The 12,568-nt window shown below is 39.7% G+C and overlaps 1 protein-coding gene across 2 annotated transcripts in view; it reads left to right on the forward strand.

Annotated features, from left to right (window-relative positions):
• The window catches only part of LOC103476504 (contactin-associated protein-like 4), a 38,996-nt gene that overhangs the window by 24,659 nt on the left and 1,769 nt on the right, over positions 1 to 12,568 (forward strand). The window contains exons 11-23 of one of the 2 annotated variants that reach the window (XM_017309166.1): positions 245 to 351; positions 531 to 650; positions 845 to 1,045; positions 1,413 to 1,575; positions 1,725 to 1,852; positions 1,963 to 2,133; positions 3,145 to 3,363; positions 4,730 to 4,969; positions 6,857 to 7,114; positions 8,592 to 8,725; positions 9,101 to 9,188; positions 10,673 to 10,888; positions 11,795 to 11,866. In XM_017309166.1, the coding sequence (XP_017164655.1) occupies positions 245 to 351; positions 531 to 650; positions 845 to 1,045; positions 1,413 to 1,575; positions 1,725 to 1,852; positions 1,963 to 2,133; positions 3,145 to 3,363; positions 4,730 to 4,969; positions 6,857 to 7,114; positions 8,592 to 8,725; positions 9,101 to 9,188; positions 10,673 to 10,888; positions 11,795 to 11,866 (2,117 nt within the window). The remainder of the gene's footprint in view (positions 1 to 244; positions 352 to 530; positions 651 to 844; positions 1,046 to 1,412; positions 1,576 to 1,724; positions 1,853 to 1,962; positions 2,134 to 3,144; positions 3,364 to 4,729; positions 4,970 to 6,856; positions 7,115 to 8,591; positions 8,726 to 9,100; positions 9,189 to 10,672; positions 10,889 to 11,794; positions 11,867 to 12,568) is intronic. The other variant, XM_008428908.2, reaches the window with a different exon arrangement.

Consider the following 12,568-nt stretch of genomic DNA (forward strand, 5'->3'; position numbering starts at 1 on the left):
TAACCATTAAACAACATTTTACCACTGTTTCACTGATAAGTAGCTCATATAATGAGCTCAGCTGATGCCCAGTGTCACCAGGTGTTTGCTAATTGCTGCTGGCTAGTCTGTAGGAGCTGAGTTGGGAAGTCGTTGGGGAGGGATCTCTGTGAGAAAAAGCGCTAAGTATATATAGAACATTGGATTGGAGGATGATGGTATCAGCACATATTTGATTGGATGACCTCTGCTTCATCTCCCCCAGATGTTCCCCAAGTTACTGTGAGCATGGAGGCAGCTGCACTCAGTCGTGGAGCACGTTTCACTGCAACTGCTCCAGCACCGGCTATGGTGGAGCCACATGTCACAGCTGTAAGGATGTGTGTTGATTACTGTTGCTTTGGACATAATTCACTTTATGTGGGAATGTTTGCACCAATCTTCATGATTCCTCTGAGGATGATGAGCTCTGATGAGCTGTCATCCTCAGAGGACGGCATCAGAACATGAAGAATTATATACATGTATTTTATTTTATTTTTTTCCCTCAGCAATATACGAGCGGTCCTGTGAGGCCTACAAACACAGAGGCAACACATCGGGATATTATTACATCGACGCTGACGGTAGTGGGCCCATCAAACCACAGCTGCTATTCTGCAACATGACAGGTAGCTCTCTCACACACACATAAGCACACGCACACACGCACACACACACACACACATCCAATCACAGCATGCCGACACTCAGGTGTCCAGTCTCTCTTTCAGCAGCCAGCGTTCCTGCCTGTCCTGCAGCTTTAAAGGGAATTTCTCACTCAGGCAGAATCTAAAAAATTTATACTTTTTTTTTTTTGATACAGAAGACAAGACGTGGACAGTGATCCAACACAACAACACAGAACTGACCAAAATCCAGCCGTCCACAGAAGGAAGTCAGCATCTGCCTCACTTTGAATATGCTGCAGACGAAGAGCAGCTAATGGCAACCATCAACCAATCAGAGTACTGCGAACAGGAACTGGCTTACCACTGCAGGAAGTCCCGCCTTCTCAATTCGCCAGGTGAGGTTTGACATTTCTTAGATAAAAAATTAAAAAATAAATAAAAAACTATTCAAAATATAATTTTACAAAAGATTATGTAGACTAAAGATTACTTTTGAGCATTTTGAATTGATTCAGGATTTCCACGACTATAAATTACAATTGTGTATTTTTTTTCTTTCTGCACCTCTAATCTGTATTTGCCCAAATTTGCACATCACTGTAGATCTATAAAATACAGACAAAATATTGCCAGTAATACAAAAAAATTACAAAATTTATGAGCTGTCAGAATCACTGAGAAGTTGAAGGACACAACTCAAAGAGACTTTCAGAAGTAGAGCGGTCAGCCTGACACCAGCTGTCCACCCTGTCTGTGTTTCAGAGGGCGGTCCGATCAGCTGGTGGGTCGGAGGGCCTGGTGTGGGACAAAGGCAGACCTACTGGGGCGGAGCCCTTCCAGGCAGCCAGCAGTGCGCCTGCAGTCTGCAGGAGAACTGCATGGACCCCAAACGCCACTGCAACGGTGATGCTGACCGCACTGCGTGGTACTGTGTTTTCACTTTTTCAGTTTTTATTTTTAACATTTAGGATTTTCAACACTTTTCCAGGGTTTTTCCTTATCAGATGGTGCATGTTGGAGCTTCTATTCACTCCGTCCTTTTTCTTCCCGTCCGCTGACTCTCTGTTCATCCAGGGCCAACGACTCTGGTCTGCTGACCCATAAGGAGTCCCTGCCTGTCAGATCGCTGGTGCTCAGGGATGTCCGGAGGCCAGGATCAGAGAGCTCCTACCAGGTGGGACCACTGCGTTGCTATGGAGACAGTAAGTTAGTGATACCATATCATAGTAGAGCGTGTGAAGTACCTCGATTTTTGTATTTCCCGATTTCTGCTTTTTTAACTCGTCTTTGTTTTGTTCTGTCTTTTTTACAGAAAGTATCTGGAATGCTGCATTTTTTGCCAAGGAAACGTTGTACCTTCACTTTCCCACCTTTCACGGAGAGCTGAGCGCCGACATCTCGCTCCTGTTTAAGACCACCTCATCATCCGGCGTCCTCCTGGAAAACCTGGGCATCAGAGACTTCATTCGACTTGAACTCAGCTGTGAGTGAAATCTGAGGAATAGGATGGCAAATCCCGACTTTCCTACGATACGAGTACAAATCGAGCAGCGCGGATCATCCGAGATCCACCGGGATCAAGCATCAGCGGGGGGTGATGGGCTCACATCAGACTCAGGCTTTCTCATCTTTAAAAGACACACTTCCCTTTTCACACAGCTTCCTTTCATACCGCATGTGGAGAGATCGCTGAGGGTGTAACGTATTGAGACACCTGGGTGTGATGCAAGTCCAAACTTCACTGTGACAGTGATTTGTGAGAAAGTGCAAGATGTGTTTTTTTCTTTCTTAAAAAAAGTTGAATGTTAAATTTGATTTTGAAGAAAATCTGCACAATGATATAAAAACGAAAAGGTAAAAGAATAAGCTTGTATTTGTGATGACGTCCGACCATTCTTCCAGGAAAACAGACTCGGTCAGACACGTTCTTCCACACTAAATACTCTCATAAGGACCGTTGGTTATGTGTAAAAGTATATAGAACGTGTCACAGAAGCCCAGCCATGTTTTGGTGTGAAGCAACATTAAAATTAAAGGAGCTTAGATCAGATCCTGAAAAAGAGCTTCTCACCAAAATCTCCTTAGCACCAAACCTTTGCACTTGGCACAGTGATGGACCAAACCAAACCTTTATGTCAGTGTTTTTAAACAACAGCAAGTTAAATCTACACTCAACTTAAGTACTTGTGATTTTTATGTACCATTGCACCCCTACGTTTAACTGATTGGAACACCTAAATGTAATGATATGGATCGGCTAACAAATATAGACTATAATGATTTCAAAATCATTTTCCTTTAGGAAAGACTCAACTTCAGATTAACACTGGTGTGCAACAATATGACAGAAATTCTTAAAAATTTAACTAAAGGTGAAAGCTCTCTTTTAGATTAGAAATCAGTGAGAAAAATAGTTTTTCAAGTTGTTGAATTAGGAAGGAACCATCTTGATTGTGTTCAGCAGGTATCTTTTCCCGCTCCGTCTCTCTCACAGCCTCCACGGAGGTCGTCTTTTCCTTTGACGTGGGTAACGGCCCACTGGAGGTAAGCGTGAAGGCCGGCGTCCCGCTGAACGACAACAGGTGGCATCGCATTCAAGCTGAGCGTAACGTGAGAGAGGCGTCGCTGCGCCTTGACGAGCTCCCCGCCGCCACACAGGAAGCCCCTGCTGACGGACACATCCACCTGCAGCTGAACAGCCAATTATTTGTAGGTCTGTGAAACTTTAAAACCCTAATTTGATACAAACTTTGTTTCCAAAGAAACTGACAATAGAAGTGAGCGTCTATTGCAGCTTTGACTGATGTACGGCGTATGTCAATAGCTATCAGACACTTTAGTGATTACTGGACTCTCTAGTAACATAATGAGATGTTGTGATTGCCTAAAGTGCTCCTCAGGTTTTTGGCAGGAATGTGACGCCTAAGTTTAACACAACAAAAGTCTTAGTCCAGCTTTACTGCAAATTTAAAATCTCTGCCAGTGAATGTTTATGTTGGGTACTTAGTCGATATTTTTAGGCTTGAAAGAACCTACATTGTTAGGTTGAGAATCACTTCATCACCTTTAAACCGCTAAATGTTCAGATCATGCTAGCATATTAGCTAAAGCTAAAAATACTCTGTAATGTTAATGCGAAGACCAACACGGCTTTTTTTTAAGTATGTTTACTTACATTGACATTAAAGCTAATTATGACACACACGAAAAAAGTATCAGTACAGAAACAACCCATTATAAAAGGAGTTAAAAGCTAATTCTGACTTCTGCTTGTTCAACATTATTAAGCTTAAATTTTTACTTCTATAATTTAAGTTATTTATGCTGTTTTTCTTCAACAACTTTTTGAAGGACTTTTTGCTCTTCTAGTTTTTATACCACTTTTACCCCCTGTGTTTCGGATTCAGTTCAACTTTGTTAGCACAGCGGCTAACACTGTTCACACTTCGTAGAGTCTGTAAGGTCTTTCTCTGTTTTTCATTAACATTTAGCTGCTTGTTAAAATATTTTCAGTTTATGAAATGTTTGTTATAATACTTTGGTCAAGATATCCTCAATTCAGAGTTAATTGTCCAGTTTCCTTCTGGTTGCCTAAATAAGGTCAGTAGGTTGGACTGCTAAGCTGGTGTTTCCCTGACAGTTCCTCAGAAAACCTTGAGCTGTGATAGGAACCCCATCAGAAAAAGCAGTTTGTCTCATCACAACAGTTTTGAGCTTGACAGTTTGGTAGGCTGAGATGATTACAACATGCAGAGTCTGAACTCTGCGGGCAGCTGCAGGTTGTAGAGGGAAAAGTCACGGAGCAGTAACTTGCTGGGTTTAAAATTTGTTCAGACAGCCGGGACAAACAAACTGTCAGAGCGAGGCTGATGACTCACCAGGATTTATGATGGCAAATCAGCAAGGTACATGAATATCAGAGACACTTCTTGAGATAATCCACTTAAGGACAATTCAGCTCTGATATATTTTACAATGTAAAAAAATAAATCTTAAAGATGCTCAGAGTATTACTGACAAGTTTTTCTAATTCTACTGATGAAACTATTGTCAGTTTTTACATCTCTGTATCTCCTCAGGAGGCACTGCTTCCAGGCAGAAGGGTTTTCGGGGCTGTATCCGCTCCCTGCAGCTGAACGGTGTTACTCTGGACCTGGAGGAAAGAGCGAAGGTCACCCCGGGGATCCAGGCGGGCTGCCCAGGTCACTGCAGCACCTATGGTGGGCTTTGTCAGAACCAAGGCCGCTGTGTGGAGGGAGCCAGAAGCTTTTCCTGTGACTGCAGCTCGTCTGCCTTCAATGGAGCCTTCTGTGACCAGGGTATGCAGACCTCGTCCAATCAGATTTGGTTCGGTAGCGTTGATAGTTTTACCCAAGCTTAGGTCAATAACCTCCAGCTGGCAGTTTCTGATTGAAGGTAAATGTGTCACTTTCTTTCTTAATAAATTTTCTGTCCTGATAAAAATTATTTTAAAGTAGTTTTACATTTAAAACTGCAGTATGAAACTTCTACAAAAATGTTTTACATATTCGATCGAACTGTCACCATATTAGACTGATCATCTGTAAAAATATCAAGCTCCTCCCTGAACTACTATTGACATTAAATGAAACGTACTGCTCCTGATCAAAAAACTGCCAATCAGAGCCAGAAAGAGGGTCAAAGGGCAGTCAGTCAACTTATGTATGTGGTGCTAAAAATGCCAATGGTGGAGAAACTACTTGGAAAACTGTTTATCCATTTTTAGCTAGTTATCTAGTCCAGGCTGAAATGATGTCTTGTTTTCCCAGACGTTGTGAAAATACCAAAATGTCTCTCTACTAAGTATTGTGATATGGTTGGTGGGACTGAATAGAAAAGCGTGCCACACTTTTCAGATTTATATTTTGCTTTATTATTATCATTTTTATTTTTTTTTGCAACATCCTGAGATTCTGTCTGTTTTTGCTACATAAATAAACTGACTTGAAAGAAAATTGTACATTTAGAATAATCATATGTCTGTTGTAGGGTTTTTTTGTAGGAAAAAAAATATTTAGTTTTTAAACACAGAACAACAAACTTCTTTAGCAATATAGCAAAGTGAATGTGTTTCCTAGAAGTAAAGAATATTTCCTGGAAATGTCACTGTTTAATTGTTTACAGTGTAGTTAAGTTTGAAACAGAGTCTTGTGCATATTTAATCAGTTTTAAACCCTAATTTGGCAAAGTGTCGCCGGGTTTCGACTCATCTGTTGGGTTTGTGTTATTTAGGAAATAAAAGGCACACTGAGCCATGACAGTAGCGCAGCAGCACCTCAATGTGTGTTGGATAATTAACCAATCCCAGCTGTGCAGCTTGTTGAAGCTCCACATGTAAATCAGAACTCTGTCACCTGACTGTGATGCAACAAGAGAGCAGAGTTTGGAGAGTTTTTTCTATCACCTGTCGGCCGGTTTCCTCAAGCTGCTCTTTCACCAGATCGCTAATTAAGTGACAGAGGCAAAAATATGAATAATGCATAAAGTTTCTCTTGTGGGAGTGGTTGTTTTTCTTTTTTTATTCCAAGTCAGAAGCCAGGAATATTTTATTCCATTATGCAAATTGGATGCTAATGAAGTACTGATTAAATAATAATAAGATAAAAACAGTAGCTGTAGCGTTTGCATAGATCGCTTATTTGACAGTAAGTAGAGCTTCTCTTAAAAAGAGACAACTTTGCAAGAAAAAACAAACAAAAACATTTATTACAGATGAAGGTTGGTCATTGCTGGCTCTCACTCAAGTGGGAACCACCCAGACTAATAAACACAAGCGAAACAGTAAAATTACAAATTCTTGGTTCTGTTTGTAACTTCCAACACATCAAGGTTTATTGGGACCCAAAGCGTCGAGGAGAGGAGTCGTCAGGAGGCACTGATCAGCCAATCAGAAGTGTATTCTGAATTAACTATTACAAAACATTGAAAGAAGACAAATATACCAAATTTAGACATTATGGCGTTTGAGACGAAGCTCAGGAAGGTGGTCTTAGTTACAATAATAGTATTTATTATTTATTCCGGCAAAAAAGTTACTGGAAGGTGAATAAAAACATGCATGGTTCTGAGAAACTAGCCAAGCTAAGAGCTTGTTTCTGCTAAATTAAGATGCATAGTTAAAAAGTTGTACTACAAAATGTACACGTCTGGAATATTAGCAGAAAAATGTACAACCTGTTTTGCAGTGAGGCTTTGTGAACCTTTCCCTGCAGACGTCTCAGTCGCCTTCGAGCCAGAAACGTCCCTCAGCTACAGCTTCAAGGAAAACCTGGTGAATGAGTCAAACGGGAGCAGCAGCCCCACTTCGTCCCCCTTTTTACCCAACCTGAACCTGAGAGCAGAAAACATTTCCCTGAGTTTCAGAAGCGGCCAGAGTCCTGCTCTGTTCCTTTACGTCAGCTCTCACCACAGACAGTACCTGGCTCTGCTGCTTAACAAGCAAGGTGAGATCTCTGGAAAGTTTTTTTAAACCCTCCCTAACTGTTATTCAGAAGATGTGGATCTATAAAATTAGAAAAAACACTTGTAAGGTGTTGCTTTTAGGCATTGATTACAGGAGTTAGCAGCCACAGTTTGGACTGCACTGAAATGTACCCATCCAAATCAATTACTTCTTACTGCCTTTCTTCACTAATAGCTTTTGTGGAGGAGGAGGAAAAGGGACATCACTTTGTAGCCTTTAATAGAGCAGAAAAATGACATCTTCAACCGTCGCAAAGTTTTTACCAACTGCCGGCCGAGCTGCTGCTGTCTGCGAGTTGTGCCAACGCCTCCTTTGATTTGTTAATTAGAGTCATTGTTACCTGTGAACACAGTCTGCTTCGTGAAACAAGACATGAGTAGTGCTGAATTGTTAAAATTAATTAGCAGGACTGAAAGTGGTGAATAATTGATGATGTGAGAGTGTATAATAGCCTTTTCATTCGTCTTGCCCTGCGGGTTCATGAAAACACTGCTGTTGATCACAGTTGATCATCTGTGATTGTGCCAGAAGCTCGGTACACTCAGGGCGCAAAACGCTGCAGATATTCCGTTAATGTTGAAAAATAACAATTTTGCAATTCCTGCATTTCTATTAAATGGGAAACACAATTAAAATCTCATGTGAATAAGTTTGTTCACATGATTAAAATAAGTCACGATAAGTCACACCCGCGTCCTCCTACCACTTTCTGTTGTCCTGTTGCTACTTGCTGCAGCCAGTAGTAACATCCAGTTGTTGATCATGGGACTTGTGTTGCGTTTCCATTGCAATTTTGTGAAATGCACTCATTTTGATACAACTGAAAAGCCACCCGGGGCAAAAGCTTTATTTTTCTTTTTTTTTAATGTGAGCTTTTTGGAAATGTCCATGTCTCCCATTAAGCAAATTTATTTTAATGACTCCATGTTGCACAATTACATGGTCAATGGAAACGCAGCTACTGAGATCTTGTTGACTCTTTTTTTTTTTCTTTAGCGCTTTGGTTAACTATAATCAGTGTTAAAGTTGATTTTTTTTTTTACTTTCTTGAGTTTTAATTTTTGCCAAAGTTTAGCTGTTGGACAGATGGATTTATATTTGACAATAGGATATTATCATCTGCAGACGTGTTTGACTGTGGCTGCATAGCAAATCCAAATATACTCTTCCACCGTCATGCATGAGACCAGATAGGAGGTGATTGTGTAGATGAACTGTTTGGTTTTCAGCACAATGTGAACAAAATAATAACTGCAGGTGAATCTAGCACCTGCAACTTCTATAATTTGGCCGCTTTGACAGGAAAAGCCATATGGCTGGCAGAGGATACTGACATAGAAATCAGTGTTTGTCTAATAGTGAATACAACCATCATGCCTATTTTTGTCTCAATACTGCATGTGCTTAAGTCTCACATTAATATAACATGTTTTTATGTTTACATTGTGTGAGTGCAGAACAGCTAGAGGTGAGGTACAGGCTGGAAAGTAGCAAAGAAGAAGAAATCCTCCGGAGCAAAGTGAGGTCCCTTGCTAACGGACAGCTGCATTCTGTTTCCGTCAGCCGACTGGCCGACTCCGTCACCATACAGGTAACACATCATCCTCTGTTACTCTGGTTTTAACTCTGCCTTTAAACTGATTGGAGAATGATGTTAGCGTCAAACAGACGGCACACGAAGCTGCCTGTTTGTGTTTTATAGCCAGCTTAACAGCTTCAGTTCTGTGAAGTTTTCTTGACGCTGAACTCTAAACGCAAAGCTTCATCACAACACCTGAAGTTTTAACTTGACATATTTTGTGTTGACAAAAAAAACAAAAAAAACTAAAACCTTTCAGGAATGAGAATTACTTTTTAGCTTTATTCATAGGCTAAATTCTTTAATATTTACCTACAATGAAGGAAATGCATTGCTCGTGTTTCTTGATATTGTTTTTTTGTATTGAAATCTGCCTTTTCCTTCCAGGTTGACCAACATAGCAAAGAACATTTCAACCTGACCTCTGGTGTTGAATTTAGTGACGTAAGGTCACTGACTCTTGGTAGAGTTCACAGTAAGTGACTCAGCTGCACAAACATAAGATAGATGAGAGGTTTTTTTTATTATTATTTCGATCACTCAATCTATCTTCAGACGTACATTTTAATTTATCTGGTTAAACAAAACCATTAGAACGGTAAAGATGCTAATGTTTTCCCTTGTCATTGTCGTAATGACACAGGGACCCTATTGAAACTCTGCACAAACTGTTTTATTCACTAATCTCACTAATGGTTTGTAAGTTAAATACAATAGATTGAATTTATTTTATTTTCTTTAATAATAAAATACCTCAAAACTCCAACCTTTTTTTTTTTTTATCAGTTTACTGTCTGAATTTGAAATTATATCCAGCAAAGAACCAGCAGTAAGCTGTAATTTTTACAATCATTTCCTGTTACATTTGATCACTAAATTAAAATGAACCTAACACAGATGAGTTTGTATTTTACTGTTGAAAATACAACAGTAAAATGCCCCGGTTTTATACTTATAAAACCGGGGCAAGAAAATGTAAGCACTGGAAATTGGTCAAAGCACTGAATAACCTGCAATATAATTAACAAGTAGGCGTCATGTTTACAAACTTTGCTGGACAATAAATTCTCCTAATAATTATCACGATTAATGACAATATTGTTGTTTGAGACCATTTTCAAGTGATATATTGACAAACATATAATAACGTAAGTTCACCGTCTAAAAGACCAAAACAACGTTAATTTTGTAAAAGGTTTACAATACTGGAAGATATCAACAACAGATATCCTTACATTTTTTATCATAAAATTTGTAAAAAAAAAAAAAAAAAAAAAAAAAAAAATAATAATAATAATAATAATAATAATAATAATAATAATAATAGTTCTGCATCAAATTAGAACTTTTTTCTTTGCCATCTTTTCCTGATGGGTAGCAGTAACAATTATTGTTCTGTTTTATGTAGAACATAGTTGAAAATAAGTTGAAGGTGCGTGCGTGTGTATGTGTGTGTGTTTTGTTAGTGTGTTTTGTCCTTTATCTTGTTGCCCCATTGAGCAGACAACAACCAGAAAAAGCCCTGATTGTTTTCAGGAAGTCAGATTCATAGCATTCTTTGCTCTTAAAAACAGCCACCTGCAGTTACTGAAAGGGCTAAATAGTATTCGGGTAACCATGGAAACATCAGGATGAAAAACTGAGAGACAAAACAGAGAAAAAGTGCAAAGACTTTCTCCCAGGTGGCAGAGAATTGATGGAGCTTTTTTTTTTTTTAAATGAATATGAGGTTTCCTCTCCTGCATTACAGCACTGCAATTAACAAACAAGATATGATACAATCACTAGGCTACATGTCCTATTAATCCTATTATCCTATTATTTTCAGACATATCAAACTAGACTTGTTCAGATCTTGCTAACATTTAGATAGTTCTCATTTATTTCTGTTTCGGTTTGAAGAACCTAAAATTAAGCCGGAAAATAGTTTGTCCTTCGTTTCTCTGCTCGTCTCTACAGACTCTCAGGATTTGGACCCGGCGCTGGCTCAGCTTGGCTCTTTGGGTTTCACCGGCTGTCTGTCTGCTGTCCTCTTCAACTCCATCAGCCCTCTGAAGGCCGCCCTTATCCGACCAATCGCCAGCTCTGTTGTTGTTAGGGGCCCGCTCATACGGTCCAGTTGTGGCCCCGCTGCAGCCAAACCCCATGCAGCGGAAAACACACACCACCAGCCAGGTCAGGAGGGGCGAGGGGATCCTTTATATCGTTTGTGATTTTTACTGATCATTCTGACACTGATGGTTCGTGAAGAGCACGTTATCAAAATTCTGGGAATCATTTCACTTTAAATTTTTAATAAATTGGGCACCGCCAGAAAGCTTCATGTTGCCATTTTCATTTGTGTTGCTGGCTGAGGGATCCAACAACAATAACAGAGAAACATTTTCAAACAGCTGTCATTAGAGCTCTTACCACTTATAGTCTATTTAAAGAAAAAAACAGTAAAATTGGTTCATAACACATCGGATCTGTCAACATTTTGAATAATCAATACCTATTCCTAATCCCACCACATGACCACCTGTGTTCTGCCATCTAAATAAAGGATTATTTTAGTTTTAATTACTTCTTGTACTTTTCATGATAATTGTTTGTAGTTTTTTTGTTTTATATTTATTGTTTGAGTTGATTGTAGTTTCTGAGATGGGATCCAATGATGTTAATTAAGGAGAACTACATAAAAAACAACTGCAAGGATAAAAGAGTCAATCTTAAGGGACATTAACTTCTCCTTATGGATTCAGGTTGTAAAAATAAGTATGCAACCGAGCTCTGTCCGGTTTTTATAGGGTGGTCATTCTTTCTGTTGATCTCTCTGGGTTTGTAAATGATGAATTAATGACAAGTGTAATGTTTCGGCTTCTCTTTCCTTTGATTGTTTTAAGGACCAGCCTACTGTGGTGTACCTAAGATTGTATGCCAAGAATAAGGATTTTTTTTAACTTTAAGAAAAAAATCAACTTCATCTCACACACATGCACTCGTTTTATTTTTCTTTCAAATGTATGCTTGTTGTTAAATGACGTGTTTCTGCTTTCTTTTGCTTGTTTTTGTCTCCTTTCTGCTGTCTATTGGCTGCAGACCAATCAGGGTCGGCAGGAGGAGGCCAGCCGTTAGTGAATGCCCTCAGAAGTGACTCAGCTCTCATTGGAGGTATTGTAGCAGAAACTAGCTTCAGAGTTGTGCTCATCAATCATGAGATGGGACATGTCTGAAGGTGAACTTTACAGTTTAATTCAATATGCTTGATAGAACCACTCGCAGTGAAAGAAACCCTGTGTAAATGAACCCTCACAGTTGTTCTCCAAACAGCTCGATTGTCTCCACGGTAAATAGAAATAGAACTAATAAGGATGTGAATCACTTTGTAATCCAAATACTCTGTTTTTGGTTCTGCAAACATCATAGAAGTAACTCCTTTAACAGGGAGGTTAGAATAAATATGACTAGTGCAGCTATGTTGTCCAGAGTACCGGCCGTAGGTAGGACCACACATGATAAATTAGTCAGACTTAGAGCCAATCAAAGACTTTGGTAGAAGATGACCATTGGAGCAGGAAGACTGGCGAACATTCCTGCAGCCAGACTTGGCAGTGGGGTTGACTGGGAACAGTCCAGCTGGAGAGAGGCTGAAACATTCAATGAGGTTTTGAGTTTCCCTGGAGACTGAGAGGTTTCGCCTCATTAGTCACCTCTCTAGGGACGTGTCTTTATCCGCTTTTGCAAATCCTTACCAGCCCTTTCCCAGTTTTTACGACCACTTCAGGGTGGTACAAGCCCTGCCGAGATGCATGTTGCACGCAAGCGATTTAGCTGACAGCAGACTGCATTGCTTGATAGGCCTCGGTTTACGTC

This window comes from Poecilia reticulata, linkage group LG15 (assembly GCF_000633615.1).
Source record: "Poecilia reticulata strain Guanapo linkage group LG15, Guppy_female_1.0+MT, whole genome shotgun sequence".
NCBI classification, from domain to species: Eukaryota; Metazoa; Chordata; class Actinopteri; order Cyprinodontiformes; family Poeciliidae; genus Poecilia; species Poecilia reticulata.